General features: G+C 35.7%; 1 protein-coding gene across 2 annotated transcripts in view; it reads left to right on the top strand.

Moving 5' to 3' along the window:
- Positions 1 to 15,763, top strand: part of RC3H1 (ring finger and CCCH-type domains 1) — a 63,365-nt gene extending 47,602 nt beyond the window's left edge. Inside the window, exons 14-20 of one of the 2 annotated variants that reach the window (XM_011221964.3) lie at positions 248 to 400; positions 2,377 to 2,590; positions 3,339 to 3,429; positions 3,717 to 3,849; positions 5,947 to 6,090; positions 6,973 to 7,088; positions 8,053 to 15,763. In XM_011221964.3, coding sequence (XP_011220266.1) covers positions 248 to 400; positions 2,377 to 2,590; positions 3,339 to 3,429; positions 3,717 to 3,849; positions 5,947 to 6,090; positions 6,973 to 7,088; positions 8,053 to 8,203 — 1,002 coding nt within the window. In that variant the 3' untranslated portion in view covers positions 8,204 to 15,763. Of the gene's footprint in view, positions 1 to 247; positions 401 to 2,376; positions 2,591 to 3,338; positions 3,430 to 3,716; positions 3,850 to 5,919; positions 6,091 to 6,972; positions 7,089 to 8,052 lie in introns of both variants that reach the window. The other variant, XM_002916953.4, reaches the window with a different exon arrangement.
- The last annotated feature ends 1,183 nt before the right edge of the window (positions 15,764 to 16,946 follow it).

Below are 16,946 nucleotides of genomic sequence, written 5' to 3'. Positions count from 1 at the left end.
CTTGTTTGTTAACAGAGGGTAAAAGCTAAACATCTTTCTTCATTTGTTTTATATTTTTCATAGTCTACAAAAATCTTCTGTTGAAACAGATCAGATAACCATCATTATGTTGCTTCAGCATGGTGTTCTAAGAATTTCCTGCTTTCTCGTGTTGTTACTTATAAGACCCATTTTCTGTGTGTGTGTGTGTGTGCGCGCGTGTATGTGTATGTATATATATATATATTTTTTTCCCCCCCATCTGTAGTTTTTGGATGAAGACTTGAAGGTAGCTGGGAAATACAAAGGAAATGATTATAGCCAATATTCTCCTTGGTCATGTGACACCATCGGCTCCTACATTGGAACCAAAGATGCAAAACCCAAAGATGTGGTGGCAGTGGGGAGTGCGGAAATGATGGTATGTGTGATGTAACTAAGTCATAATTAATACAAATGAAGATAAGCCAAATAAGCAGACCCCATTAATAGTGTAGACACAAATACTTGAGCTTTCCTTAAGAATTTCAGGCCATATACTATGATGTGAATTGAATTACGTTTAAACTATATGGGTTTTCTGTTTGTTTCTTTCAGGTATAAACATAAATCTTCTAATACATATCTAGATAGACAAAGAAGAGCATTTGTTATATTTCTGAGCAGCCAGCAGTTAACCCAACAACTGTTTAGAACCAAAACTAAATTACTTTGCGTAATTAATCAAGATCTTGGATTTCTTGTTCAAGTAAATTAGAACTCTTACAACTCTGAAGTTTAAACAATGAAGTTGAATCTAATGAACAGTAGTAGTAGTATTTGAGTCAGAATTGTAGCTATTAGGCTTTAAGTGAACTGGTATATTGAAATGTATTACACTTACTCTATTTTATTTTTATGTCTAATACTCAAGCTTAATTTATGTATTATATGTTTATTATTATATATATTTATGTATCTTAATTGCTTCTTTATTTTTTAAAGAAATAAAACTTTATAAAAATCGTTAAATCTTCCTGTATATACCTCCCTAATTTCATTTTTCTTTCTCCCTTCTTCCCTGGAGGTAACCTTTATCCTGAATTGAAAGTTTATCATTTCATGGATACTTTTATACTATTCCCTAAACAATTTTGTTTTCTATGTTTATAGGCCTTAATATATATTATATACTTCAACTTGCATTTTCATTCAACTTTGTTTTTGAGATGTATCCAAGTTTATAGGTCAAGTTCTTTCATTTTAACTGCTTTTATCAAATACCATTGTATGATAACTGGTATTATACAGTAAATATATAAACAAATTATTTGTTTATTTTCCTGGCTCCCTACTCAGCAAGGAGTTTGCTCCTCCCTCTCCCTTGCCCCCTTCCCTGCTCATGCTCTCTTTCTCTCTTTCAAATAAGTAAAATCTTTTTTTAAAGGGGAGGAGGGTTATGATATTAAAGTAACAAAAATTGGCAAAATAAGGCTCATTTCCTTAAATCACTAAAGAGTAAAAATATTTGTCAGTCTAACCTAGATGTAATTGAAAATCTCCCAAATGGGTGAAAGACCATTATTGTTTTTCAGACATTAATACGCATATAAATTTATGTTGGAGTCTAATTAGAACCTGTTAAAGTGCTGGTCCTAATTCAGTAAGACTAGGGTGGGACCTGAAATTTCTAATGAGTTCCCACATGCTGCTGCTGCTGCTGTTTGGTCCTCAAACTATATTTTGAGTAGCAAGGGTCTACCAATTAGATTTCCATTTCCATTTATCTTGGTACTTATTGCTTTCTAATTGGAATCCCTTTGAAACATCTGTTGGCACTTAATATCTTTAGGCAGTGGTTTTCTAACTATTGAGTTTTGAAATTGAGTGGGTTATGATGGATCTTTTTTTTTTAAAGGAATAATTTAGAATAATAAGAGCACATATGGTAAGAGGTAAATATTTGTCATGAAATTATATCTGTATATTAGAACGTATATGTATGTACTGGATCATGATGCAAAATATATTATTGTGGGGAGTGATCAGAAGTTTAAAAAGCAGAGGCGCCTGGGTGGCTCAGTCGTTAAGCGTCTGCCTTTGGCTCAGGGCGTGATCCCGGGGTGTTCTGGGATCGAGCCCCACATCGGGCTCCTCCACTGGGAGCCTGCTTCTTTCTCTCCCACTCCCCTTGCTTGTGTTCCCTCTCTCGCTGGCTGTCTCTCTCTCTGTCAAATGAATAAATAAAATCTTTTAAAAAAAAGTTTAAAAAGCAGTGTTTATGATGACAAGCAAATTATTTTAGTCCTGCCAATAAGAACGTTGTACTCTTTTTTTAAAAAACTCTATCACAGAGCTGGAGGAAGTAATGTTAGAGATCTAAGTGTGGGGTGGATTTCTAATTTTACTTTTTACCAGAATGTGGAGAGTAAAGGAATGAGAGATCAGCGACTGGATCTTCAGAGACGAGCAGCAGAAACCAGTGATGATGACCTTATCCCATTCGGAGACCGACCAACCGTATCTCGGTTTGGTGCCATCTCTCGAACCTCCAAAACAATATATCAGGGTGCTGGTCCCATGCAGGCTCTGGCACCTCAGGGAGCTCCCACAAAACCTATTAATATTTCAGGTAAGACTCGAAGGTAAGCTGATCTAGTGGGTTCATATTCATGACTTTCAGCCCCCATCCCTACTCCCCATTTACTATGAGTGGTTTCCATAATCTTCCAAAGCAGTAATCTTTTAAACTCTTCCATGGAATTACCCCTGTAGAAAGGTAATTATACCCCAGGGAGTTCTAAGGGTAAAAACTAAATTGGCTCTATGTGAAGGTTGCCTATGTTGGTTTTGTGTTAATAGCTTCGTTGCTTTTATTAAAATAATATATTCTCATTTTAAAAAATTGAAATGGGTGCATGGGTGGCTCAGTTGGTTGAGTGTCTGACTCTTGATCTCAGGGTTGTGAGTTCAGGCTCTACCAAGGAAGGAAGAGAAAGAAACAGTTATAAAGGCTGATATCTTTCAGTGGGGGAAACAACAGTCAGTACCCTCTTATATTAGTGGACATCTTTCCAGATAGCTGTGTATAAAATATGCTTGTGCCTTTTAGATTATGGCTACCTTAGTTTTTTTAAAGTTTTATTTATTTATTTGAGAAAGAGTGACAGAGATAGAGCAGGGGAGGAGAGGGAGAAGCAGGTTCCCCGCTGAGCAGGGAGCCCGATGTGGGTCTTGATCCCAGAACCCTGGGATCATGACCAGAGTCGAAGGCAGACGCTTAATGACTGAGCCACCCAGGTGCCCTAGATTATGGCTACCTTAAAAGAAGAATGAAATCTCTGAATTGCATCATCCCACAGTAAATTATTCTCTTACAGATTACAGTCCATATGGAACCCATGGTGGCTGGGGAGGTTCTCCATATTCACCTCATCAAAACATACCTTCTCAGGGACACTTCAGTGAGAGGTATGAGTCATTCTTGTAACTTTTATAAACCTTTAAAATTATTCAGCTTTTCTTATTTTATTTTTCTTGTCAATAATTTTTATTTTTTTTTCATAGTGAAGTAACACAGGTTTTTATGTCAGAACAGTAGTAGATCAAACCTAGGGGTTTTTTTTGGTTTGTTTCCTTTCGATTTTTTTTTTTTTTTCAATTGAAGTGTAGTTGGCACAAGATGTTACACGAGGTCAATAGTATTTTTTTTTTTAATAAAACTTAAAATTTATTCCATCTTTTCTTTCCCACCAAAGGGAGAGAATGTCCATGTCAGAAGTGGCCAGTCATGGAAAACCCCTTCCATCTGCTGAGAGGGAACAGCTACGACTAGAATTGCAACAACTAAACCATCAAATCAGCCAACAGACTCAGCTACGTGGACTAGAGGTACCAACCCACAGATACTTTTTCATTCCAGTTTTTGAAGGGTTCTCAGAGAGGTTTTAAAAGGGAGAACTTTTAAGGTATTATGAACATAAAAACTTAAAGGTCTGTTTCTTGAGGAGTTAGTTGTATAGGTGTTCATTCTTCAAAGAATATAAATACTTAAGAGTTTAGTGTGGGACAGTAGGAAATTTAGAATGTCTATTCCATGAGAATAGAAAACAGGCTATCTAGAATTTCCCAGCAGAAACTTATATTCCGATGGCACATTTAAGGTATACAGTTTTTGTCAACAAATGCTTTAGCATAACATTTGTTTTTCATTTTTCATACTGCCTTTCTTAATTAAAAAAAAATTCTCTTATTTCGTTTAATCCTCAGCATTTATTTATAAATCTTTAAAAGAACCTTAGAACTTGAATTTAAAAAAGCATAGCCTTTGGGGGCCCCTGGGTGGTATAGTGGTTAAGCGTCTGCCTTCGGCTCAGGGCGTGATCCCGGCGTTATGGGATCGAGCCCCACATAAGGCTCCTCTGCTGTGAGCCTGCTGCTTCCTTTCCCACTCCCCCTGCTTGTGTTCCTCTCTCGCTGGCTGTCTCTATCTCTGTCAAATAAATAAATAAAAATCTTAAAAAAAAAAAAAAAACAACATAGCCTCTGTGTAGCGATTGTACCTTTCATTAATATAGTTCTTTCGGTTTCTAAGTTACCATCACAGGTCCTGATTGACCCTTACAATGACCCTGTCAGGTAGATTAGGCAAATGGTATAGTCCACCTCTTCCAGTTGAAGGATAGGAGTTTTATAGAGGTTGAAATATAAACCCAAGTCTTGCTATTCCAAATTCAGTGTTCTTTCCACCATGCTGCCTCACATTAAAGAGAAAAAATATCTGAAAACAAAGATTTTTTAAAATCCTTTGAAGTGCCACATGAAGACGACTAGGTTTTGTTTACATTACCCTTTACATGGGAGCATATTCTTTGAATTAAGAAAACTGAAGACATTCTGCTGATTAAATACATTGCTCCCTCCTGGAGAAAAAGATTAACTATTAGAACATTAGTTGTTGGGGCACCTGGGTGACTCAGCCGTTAAGCATCTGCCTTCAGCTCAGGTTATGATCCCAGGGTCCTGGGATTGAGCCCCGCATCGGGTTCCCTGCTCGGCAGGAGGCCTGCTTCTCCCTCTCACACCCCCCCTTGCTTGTGTTCCCTCTCTCGCCGTCTCTCTCTGTCAAATAAATAAATAAAATCTTAAAAAAAAATCGTTATCTTTCTACAAAGATCTTTGATAAGGAAGGCATCCCTTTGGAAATAAATTTTTAGCTAATTCTACCTTAGATTCGTATATTATGAAGAGCAATAGGAGATTGTGTTTTTGGAACACATGTCTGACTTGTGCTCTTATGTAAGCAATAAGGCTTAAGAATTTTTTTTAACTGTAATATTCATATTTTGTCTTCTTGTACCATTTTATTTACATTGGTCTAGAACTTCTTGCTGACTTCTATTGTAAAAAAAAAAAAGCTGTGTTTGATTATGTCCTTCTTTAGTTGATTAACTTTATTTAAAGATTCAGACCATTAACTCCCAAGTATTCTTCCTTATCCTATTAATTCATGGCTTTTTGTCTTAGTTGAAATTTGTAGAGCCATTTTCTGTTCCAAAAGAATAATCAGCGTCATTTGAAAGTTTGTCACATATTTAACTCAGTATGGTTAAAAGTCCTTGCCATTACTGAGGTTTCATTGAAATAAATTGCTGGATTTACTTCAGAAAATTCAGTTTAAAAAAGAAGGGGAAAGATGTGCATTTATACTTGACTTCTCTTTCAGATAAAGTAAGAGCAACTTATCCCTAAGATTAAATTACTGTTTACTAAGTTTAAATCCCCTAGTTTTTCTTTTTTAATTCAAATGGCACTCAAAGGGATAGTGCCTTATAGTGTCATTTTTATTGCAAATACCTTCATGATAAACTACTCGAGGCAGTGATCTGAAATTGGGCCTGGTCATTCTGTGCACAGTGTGAAATGTGTTGAGTTGTATGTGTGCTTGGCTTTATGCACTAGGCTGTTAGTAACAGGCTGGTGTTACAGAGGGAGGTGAACACCCTGGCAGGCCAGTCACAGCCCCCGCCACCACCTCCAAAATGGCCTGGAATGATTTCAAGTGAGCAGTTGAGCTTGGAACTGCACCAGGTGGAAAGGGAAATCGGGAAGAGAACCCGGGAACTGAGTTTGGTGAGTGTTCTGGTGGGAAAAAATGGGAGCCGGGAGAGGTGAAAGGAAAGCTTCTGTGTAGTGATGTCCCATAACTCAGGGCTCCAGAGCTCTAGAATCATCACCTCAAGGCACTCCAATGGCTAATACTTAGAATAAGTCTCATGAAGATGGGTTACTTCCCTATTCTATTCATCCCTCCTCTCATTCCCTTTTGGTTTGAGTGTGTTCTTTGTCTTAGGCTTCTACATTATGAAAAACTTTCAGGGAAAACAAGGCAGTTAATTGGACATCATTAAATTATTATTAACTATACTGATTAGGGAAGCTGAGGGGATGGTGTTTATGATTTTGCAAATATGTGTTCACAAATAGCATTCTGGTTTTTATAGGCCTTTAGTTATGGAAGACCTGACCTGTTTTTTGTTATGAGTGAAATGCAATCTACACATTCCTTCATGAGGAATTGTATCCATGGATGTGCTTAGGGTTTGCTTCATAGTGTATGAATACTGATTTTAGTAAATTTTGGATTTTGGGGGATTGAGCCATTCCACCAGGTTGCATGGTAATTGACTCTTCTGGTGGATAGTTTTCATGTTCTTTCTAAGCAAATAAATTGGGTATTTCATTTTTCTTTCAGTCAGTATATTACAGGTAGTTATTATATTTTGGCTTACCTTTCTAAGTCATCAGTTTTTCTAACTTGGGGCATTCTCCCCCTTGTTTTCTAGCTTGGATAGTGAGCAAGTGTACCCTTTAACCATGGCTGCCCATTTCTTTGGTCATTTTATAAAACTATATATGATTTATGAATTATCAATTTGTCATCTGTATTTGGCCTCTCTTTCATTAGCACTATTAAATAGAAGATAATTGAATTTACTTCCTTCTCTTTCAAAGGAGAACCAATGTTCTCTGGACATGAAAAGCAAATTGAATACAAGTAAGCAAGCTGAAAATGGACAACCAGAACCACAAAATAAGGTTTCCGCTGAGGACCTTACATTGACATTCAGGTAAAGGAAGGGACGTTGTCCTAGTCTTATATTATCCAATCCTGACAGAAGTGCCCTCATAAATATGATTTGTTTTTAAAAATATCATTTTACATACATTGAGAAAAGAATATTTTCATGTAAATTTAGTTATAAAACTTATTTGAGAACAGATTCAAGATGGAATTGTCTGTTAATACCTAACAAATGAATTTTTCTTGTTCCATTTCTTCTTTCCGCTGTTTTTTTAATTTATTTAAAACCAGTGTTAACATTTTGGTGTAGACCTTTCCAGTCCTTTTAAAGTATGTGGATGTTTAGCCTCTTTCAAATCCACCTTCCACTCCATCCCCTTGGTTTTTAATTTGGTCTATCCCATATCATCTAGAGGTGTGAAAGGATACATGTCAGCTGTCATTGAACAACCCTGCAATAAACAGATGTGTAGTAATTCTTTATTTGCACAGCAGTAATTATTTCCTTAGGGTATTTTGAAGTCATTTGTAATCCTGAGTTACCCTCCTGATGATTGTGTAACAATAATTTCTAATGCCCTGTTGCTTTCAGGCTTAGGTTTTAGCTATTTAAAATCCATGTGTTGTCCTGGGTTCAAAATAATTTCTTGTGCTAGTAAGCCTTCTAAAGCAGGGGTCAGTACTTTTTCTTAAAGTCCAGATAGTAACTATTTAAAATTATGGGTCTTATAGTCTCTGTGGAAACCCTCACTTCTGCCCTTGTAGTGTGAAAGCAGCCATAGACAATACATAAAACAAATGGGCAAGCTGTGTTTTAGTAAAACTAAACTTATAAAAATAGGCACTGGTTAGCCTTAGTTTGCCAACCCCTGTGCTAAAGCATGGACATCAAGCTGTAAATTAAAGTCAAAAAGCTACTTGTATATTTTTCCCTACTCGTAAAAGAAAGGCCCTATCGATTTTATTCTGCTAATCATTTTTATCTCTCTCCTTATTTAAAATTCCAACAGTGATGTACCAAATGGCTCAGCTTTGACACAAGAGAATATCAGCCTTCTGTCAAACAAGACCAGCTCTCTGAACCTGTCAGAGGACCCTGAGGGAGGAGGTGACAACAATGACTCCCAGAGAGCGGGAGTCACACCCACTTCTGCTCCCTAAATTATGAAGAGTCCAGCTTTTATCTTTTGCTCCTCATCAATTTGTGGGGCATAGGGGTAGGAGAACAATAACTTCTAAACTTTTTCTCTGAGAGTGGTCAGAGAAATCCAGGAAAAGTACCGGAGGCAATGTGCACAAACACCACTACTAAAAACAAACCCTGCACATAGTTCACATTAATGCATTTTTTAATTTAAAAAAAAAGAAAAAGAAAAAGAAAATTAGCAGTATCTGCAAGCAATTCAGATTAAATTTGTTTTTGTTCTGTGAATGAACTTTATTTTAATAACTTTGGACGCCTTGGATCCAGGGCTTTAAAAAAAAAAAGAAGATATTATATATACACTCTGTTTGATTAATTGTATGATCTTAATGAAGTAGGTTTTTCTTGTATTTTGGTATTATTACATACCCAGTGTATAATTCCTTACCCCCAATCCTTTCCAACTTTCACAACCCCATAAATTAAAACGCACGTAAAGCACCAGACTGAGAATTGATGGTGCTTGAAAAACAAAGAGACAGTAGTAGACTAGTTATTAGAAAATGTGCAGCAAACCAACTTTTCCAAGAGCTATTACTTGAAAGCCATAATTTTTTTTCCCCTTTCTGGTTACTGGCTTCATGTGTATGTTTTTCATTTGGCACTAAAACTTTTGTTGTTCAGAAGGGTTTTGTTTCTTGTTTTTGTTTTTATTTCAGCTTTTTCGGAGAAATAATTACCAATTAATTTTTTGAAGTCCTCATTTCCATATATGGATCCATTTCATTCTCTTAATGTAATCAGAAAGCCAGGCCAATATTGTAGGCTGTTTGATTAGATTTACATGGAGATTATTTTAAGAATGAACTGTAATTTATTAGTACTGAAAATATACGGTTGGTATATTACCTGTACTGAACTGATGGTTGGAGATTTGGAGCTGTGCTTTTTCAAATTAAACTTTTGCTAAAATCATAAAATGTTAAAAAAACAAAACAGGAAAATCAACCATGTTTTAAAACTGCAGCACTTGACTTGAACTGAAAATGAACAGTCACGTTATTTCAGTGGATGTTTTTGTTTTGTTTTACTGTCAAAACCCAAAAGTATAAAATAAAATGGAAGCCTCTGGCTTTTAGTAGATTTGGCAAATACAGACTGCCCAGATCTTAAGGATAGTTCTTGAATCAACTAGTTCAGAATCAGTGGCACCAGTAGGTAGAAAGTACCTAAACGTTTGTCAGTTTTCATAGACTCGACTTTACAAGAGTAAAGAGATTCTTCATGAAAATGTTGAAAAGAATAAGGAAGAATCTTTTTAATTTAGTTCTGCTGCACATCTTCTGATGCCATGTGTCTATACTGAACTAAGACCTTATAAAACATGTTTAGTGGGGATTATTTGATATTGTCACCCTCCCTATCCCTCTGTTTGCCTGATTTTTAAAAAAATTTCCCTTTCTGGATTATACTACTAAAACAGAAAGCACTGGTTATGTAATAAGTTACTGCATTGCTTTGGTTGGGTAAAAGCAAGAGTTTGTATTTTTCTTGTTTCTTATTTTCTTAACCCTTAACTCCTGCTGAGGTCATAACAACCTCAGTGTAAGCTCTGTGTCCATCATACTGTTAACGGAAACAAATGAGGGGGGAGGGAAATACAGTCCTGCCATTGCCTACCAGTAGGAGAGTCCAAACAGAACACTCTTTTGAGTAGCGATTATTTAATTTGCCCAGTCAAGGCACCGTGTTTATATACTATTTCACATTGAATTTGATTATGCCCTACAGACCTGGCTGGTCAAGGATTTGATATACACATATTGGCTTGGGATTCGAGCTTTCTTTTTTATTTAAATAAAAATTTATATATATTATATATATATACAGATATACATAGCTATATCTGTATATATATTGGGTATGTTTTAAGGATTTTTTCGCATGAGCGCAGCTGTTGCGATAAAATGACTGATTGGGAGGTAGAAGCACTGAATGAAGATGAGGCATTTTTTCAGTTGGTATCAGATTTTCTTTTTTTAAAAATACACACTTGCTTTTTTTGCTTTTTTTGTGTTCTTTTTTTGCTTAAAACCCTCTTACATGTAAGTGCTTATTGTTTTTTGGGAGAAGGAGAGAAACTTTGTACATCTGACAGAGTCCCAAGATTTTTAATTTCTTTGTACAACTATAAAAGGCAACATTCTTGGCCTCCAACCTCTGTAGGCAGATTTGGGCAGATCTTATTTCTCCTTTGGACATCTTAGAAAATTCCTAAATTTTAGAAGCAGTTGGTTCAATTTGGAACTCAGAATGATTCTGGTATTGGAAGGGAATTTATGGGTATTGATTTTGTTGAAGTTCAGAATAAAAAGTAAAATTCTATTTTGGATATCCATTGAAACATCTGATAAGTCATCTTCTGTTATTGTTTTTACATCCTCCAAATAAACTCCTTGCTTTCACCATTTTGATTTTATAAGCTAGGCAGAAGTAGATGTTAACTTATATAGTACTCCTATTCTGAATAAAACCAGAAAAGCCACTGTTTTGAATTGACTTAAAATAGTGTCTTTCACTTTTTAAGGTAATTTCATTGGGGACGGGGGTGGGGGGCAGATCTCTTAAATTGTAGCCTTATTCTGGCTGTACCTCAGTGAGGCCCCACACACTCTAGAGGACATCTGGTTGGATAGAAAGGCAGAAGAATGATATCCTATCCCATTGTGCCTATAACTTACCTATTTTAAATTGGCATTCTACCTTACCTCATGGAAATTCTATGAACTTTCCTAGTACTCACAAGCAGTTTTAGGAATTAAATAAAACTTCCAAAGTTTGGATTTTTTTTTTTTTTTCCTTTCCTCTGTGTTACACTTTGTGAAATGATGGGCCTATAGGTAAGTGGCCTTTGGGGCAAAACGGCTTGACTTTTTTTTTTTTTTTTTTTTTAACTGCTTGACTCTTCAACTGCTTTTTTGCTTTTGTGTGTGTGTGTGTGTGTGTGTGTGTGTGTGTGTGTGTGTGTGTGAAAACCTGTGAAAGGCATTTTTTTTTTGTTTTTCTGTTTTTTGCTTTTAAAATGTATGCCTTTAGAGACAGTTAAGAGATTAAATCAGTCAGATAGGAAATACAGTTTTTATGCTTTCTACTTAGTAAATAAAATATTAATTTCTTCTGGAGATGAGTATTTGCTTTTCACTGAATTCAGAAGCAAGACTGTTGTCACAGATGAACATGAGCAATTCTTAGAGGGTTAAGTTAGGAGTATAATAAGCATTGTGTTCACTCTTGTTTTTAGATAACAAAACCAGAATCTCATTATAGCTAGGAATATAAAAGTGTTTTGACTTATTTTTTTTCCAAGGTATCTCTGGAAAAGAGTAGAAGAACTGAGAGTATCTACACACAGTTTCCTAACTTATTATATGTAGTTCTTTTGCCTTATAGATATTGCCACAAGATAAGTCCAATAGCTGCCCTGTTTTGGGTAATTTACAGAAGCTAAAGTGACCAAAGATCCATTCCTTATTACTTTTATAGTCAAAAGAACAGTTAGTTATAGCATAGGTTTCTAGTAATAATACTCACATGATAAGACACTATTTCTAATGCCAGCTACAAATGCAAATACTCAGAATGTATAAAAAATTATTTGGGCATTAATGTGGCTGATTCTCTTCTCTCATCTTATTTCCCTTCCCTTCTCCTAGACTTTACTGTATATTTATTCTTTTGCCTAAAAGACATAAAATTCATCTGATTCTCATTTGCTACCATGAATATGTAACTCCATCAGACTTTCCGTAGGTCTTCAGGGTTGGAGCTCAAAGTTGTTTTTTTTTTTTTTCCCCTGGCCCTTTTCTCTCTTGCAAATTCCCCTTGACTTACCCACTGCCCTCCCCAATCTGTAACAGTGACAGTTTGCTGCCTCAAAACAGAGCATTCAAATGAATTCGCTTAGCCAATAACTTCTGTGAAGTTGCCTTTTCTAATGGTGTTATTACTCAGTGATGCACAAATGTGGTATTTGCCCTACTGGTAGGCAAACAAAGGCCTGGTTAAGAATGGTAACCTGCTGTTTTCTTTAAAGGAGAGCCAAAGACTTGTGCTTTACTCTGTTTTGGTTTTGGGGGAGATAGCCATTTTGATTGTGAAACCTTTTAGTATTTGTGAGTTGATTGTATTGTGTAAGCAGATTTACCTAAAGTTAACTGTTAAAGGTAGCTGGCCTTATAAAATGTAAAAGTAATGAAAATTCACCAGTTTCTCTAAACCAGTGAATGTTATCTTTTACAATACTGTATGTAAGCAGTCCCCCCGTTTTTTGAGATTATCTTGTCATGATAGCATCTTGTGTGTTTTGGTTTTTTCCTCGTGTCTGAAGGACAATCTGTATCACTATGGTCAAGCTATGAGACTGGTAAAAGAATTCATGAGCATGTGACTGGTGAGAAATAAACTATAGTCACTGCATGTGAGATTGTATTTAGATTTGGAGAAAAACAGATTCTTTTCACTAAAGTGTTTGATTGCTTTTAAATACAAATGGTAATGGGTGGAGGTCTTACCATCTTTTTTCCACTTTGTTTTTGCTCATTTCAAAGAATTGAGTAAAGGTTTCGTAATATAAAATCTACCTATTCTGTAGGTACAGAATGTACCTATTCTGTAATGATACATATTTTATTAAAAAGAAAGACCCAGTTACTTTTTAGGAGAAATTAATAATCTGCCTGGAATTTAACTGCAGCGTTTGCTTAGATTTGTCCCCTAAAAGAGCCTGATCGTGTTTATTTTTTAGTTGGTGATACCTGATAATAGTGTTGCAAGATGATCTCTTCCCTGAAAAATCAGCCTGTCCTTTTAGATAAAAAATTAGAGCAACTAAACTAAAGCAGATTTCACTTTCAACATTAGGGATTGAACAAGCAAGTAGTCTACTGCTGTCATCATTTTACCCATTTTGCTGGTCCTCATTCATGCCCTTTCTACCTTGGACAGCTATGACTTGTATATTTATTTGTTGCTTCAGTTCAGCTTTATGAAATTTTCCTGCTGAAAGGACTTATTGGGAGTTGTAGGTGGATTGCAGTTAATATTTTATTAAATTCTTAATTCAACTTTTCTGAGCCATTTGCAAAGGAAAGCTGTATTTGTCAAAAGGTACTATTAATTTTAGTAAATACCAACTTAAGATTTGGTTTTTCAGGTTTTATTGCTTTGACTGTTAAAGATAAGTTTTCATATATAGCCAATCCTAATTGATAAGTAATATTAGCTATGATGTTAATAAATAATAGGACACTGCCACCACCAGGAAGAAGTAACACCTTTTAATAATAAATGTGTTCCCAATAGGTGGGTTTTCAATACTGCACTGAACAAAGTGGGTAGAGCCCTTTGAAATCCTATTGTGATAAAGGGACTTCACCTCACCACTGGAATCCTTGTTTTCAGAGCCTCTGAATTTTCAGCCAAACACTGAATTTACTTTAAATTTTATTCCTGAACAAAACATCCCTAGAGTAATAACATTTATTTTCACAAGACTATAAGGCACAGTAACTCAAGAGACAGAAGTTAAACCTCAAGATAATATTGTGTCCAAAAATGTGTATTTAGGAAGTTAAATCCTGTGGAGTTAGTATATTATATACTAGATAAGGTGACTTATTTTCTTGTACTGAGGTCTCTCTCTTTCTGCTTTTTGTTTTGTTTTGTTTTGTTGTTTTTCACTCTTAAATAGACAGAGCTCACAAGTCTTTGGCATCCATTTTAGGTTGTACACTCAGAGTCATCTTATAACTGGAAACTGTCAGGCAGCCCTTACCCCCACCCCAGCCAGTGCATAAAGGGGTCAAGAAAAGGATGGAAAGAAACTATTGGATAACTGGTTGCTGAGTTGTTGTTGGGTTTTCATTTGGGGGTATGTGGGGAGGGGGGGGAATTGCCTGTTTTTTTTTAAAATCACCATTTATAGTGTAATCACTGATTGGCTGCCATTCTTACAGTAATATCTAAATAATCCTATAAAATATTCCTCTGATTTAAAGGTATTTTAAGCTTTTGTGTGTCATTTTTACATCCTCTGTTCAACGAAGGCACTGTCCTGAGAGCTGCTTTTTCCAGGTGTATTGTTGCCCACATTTTCATTGCCATCACCCCTCCCCACCCCGACCCCCTTCCTCCTTTCTCTTCTTACCTTCTGGAAATGAAAGGAACTTGGGGGGAGGTTTTTTTTGTTTTTTGTTTGTTTTTTTCCATTTTATTCACTGATCCAGAGGCCTTCTTGTCTTACTTTATGACGATACTATGACTTTTTGGAAAAAGAGCAGTGGAAAAAGCGAATTAAGATGATGAACAAAATCTTTTACCCACTGAAACATTTTCCAGTTGTGGGATTCCTCTTTGTGTGTTGTCTCTTCCCTTGTTACCCTTGCTACCCTTTTCCCCTGACTATGGTCAATTTGGTCTTTAGGCTCATACCAGTCTCCCCCGAGACATTCTGCAGTCATTATCACCTTTTTGGGTGGATTTTATTTTGGTTTATTTTGGTTTTTGGTTTTTTGTTTTTTTTTTAAAACTTTTTAACATTGATGCATATTTGCTTGGGATAGAGCTTGTGTAATTTACCAATCGTATTGATTGTATGTGATTGTGCCCTGCAGAGGTATATTTAACAAGACAAAAATAATTTAGGTTAATAAAGGAGCCCATGAGATTTGAGTCAGGTTAAAAATGACTTCATGAAATCATTTAGTTTTGGATAGTGAGAATTTATATCTCCTATCCTTATAAATCAGTGCTAGACAAAATACCATTTTTAAAAAGTTCTCTTGCATTCCTGTTTTTTTCCTTGCCTCAGCTCCCTGTTTTTTCTTGCCTGTCTCCACCCACCTGTTCAGAAATAAAAATATTGAGTCTTAAAGTGACAGCTGATTTTTAAATTGGTAGTTTGTGAAATTTTACTTTTTCCAAGTGTTTTCAACTTAAAAAAAAAAAGACAAATGGGTTGGAATTTCACAAGCTGTGAATGATTCTTTAGATTTTGGCAAACTGTGAAATCTGATTTGAAGACTATCTCTTGAAAGGTATTTTGGAATAGGAAAAAGAACCCTGTTTGAAATGGACCATATTCTTCTCTTTTTAATGTGTTTATATTTCCAATTTTTAAGCAGCCTTCAAAACAAGTGAGGTGGAAATAAAGAGTAATAGGAAGATGTTTAGGGCAGCAGAATTCTGGGTATGAATAAGTACGTGTTATATTTGTCAGGTTTTCAAGAGGATTAAGGCCATCTTTTTCAATTTTGTACTATTTGTGTGCATGTTGTTTATATCAAAGATGCCACATTTTGTTAAAATGCTATTTCCTTTCTTTATTACCTTGGAAACTGACTCAGCCTCATGTTGCTCCTAACTAGTGTTTAAAGCTCCCATGAGTTGCAGATAAAAGGGGTATTTTAATAAGTAGAAGGAGGTGATTCACCTTTTGGTTTGTAAATACATGAAAGTGTCTACAAGGTCTTTATCTGCTTTCTGTCAGCATTTATATTAAATGATAAATTAATGAGAAATGTGTAGTCTTTTTTATAAACGAGTCTGTGCCATTTTATTCTAACCTTGGGATTATTATACCTTTCTTTTTTTTATGTGAAAAATAGAGAATTAGATACTATGTATAAGTAAACACACACTTGTAGTAGCCAGTTTTGTAGAAATATCATAGGAATTACTCCAACCTTAAATACACTACGGTCTAAATTCCTTCCTGAGTTGTACAGTGATTGCACAGTAAACTAGGTAGTGGTTCTGAGATCCCAGGGTCAGTGTTCAGTGAGACTCCATGGCTAACATCCAGAGTGCTGGTTCTTACAGCTTCTCTTAAATCAGGACCTTATTTATGTTTAAGCGACATGGACTTCCTGTGGGTACCTTCCTGATGCAAAATTTTTGTCTTTCCATTCTTACTGACTTCTAATTGTCCTGAAATCCCCACCCATTAGTCATTCCTTGCAATTAGAGGATTAAGTGTAGGTTGATTTTCTCTTAGAGAACTGATTTATACGCCTTTGTCAGCAATTCAATGGTATGAAGAAGAAAAATGGGGAGGGGAAGGGACTGCTGTAGATTCAAAAGAAAGTTAAGAGAAAAAATATGCAGCATGTGGAGTTTATTTGGATCCTGACTCCAACGAATCAAATGTGCAAAGACATTTTTGAAATAATTGAGGAAATTGGGTACTAGGTAAGACCTAGGAATGACCTTTTTGTTGGGTGTGATAATAGCAACATGTTTATATAAGTAAATGTCCACATCTTTAAAAGGTATATAACTGACAATGGCTGGCCTTTCCTTGATTTTTAAAGAAAAGTAGTACACATAAACAACGAAGGTTATTTACGTCTCCTACCAACAATTAGCAATTAGGTGTCCTTTGTTTGGTACCATACCTGACCTCAAGGGAAGGAACCATAGTAAAAAAAAGTCAGAAGGTATGAAGAGTGGTAACTACTGCAACCATCCTTGGAATGTTAAAAAATCTAGAGTGGGAATTCCAAAACCAGCTGTGCCATCTTTGCCACTATTCTAGGCCTACCCTGCCCACAAGCAGTAGGGTGTTTTCTGACCCTTTACACTGAGACTCACATACATTAATGTGAATTTGTTTCTTGTGTATATTAGCATTTCATTCCCAGTAACCAGCTAATCTGCAATGATCAATTAATCCCCTCTACTTTCCAACATGGTGGCCCATTT

Source organism: Ailuropoda melanoleuca, chromosome 8 (assembly GCF_002007445.2).
Source record: "Ailuropoda melanoleuca isolate Jingjing chromosome 8, ASM200744v2, whole genome shotgun sequence".
Lineage (NCBI taxonomy): Eukaryota > Metazoa > Chordata > Mammalia > Carnivora > Ursidae > Ailuropoda > Ailuropoda melanoleuca.
The sequence above is the reverse complement of the archived record's forward strand: the minus strand, read 5'-3'. Positions and strand labels throughout refer to the sequence as shown.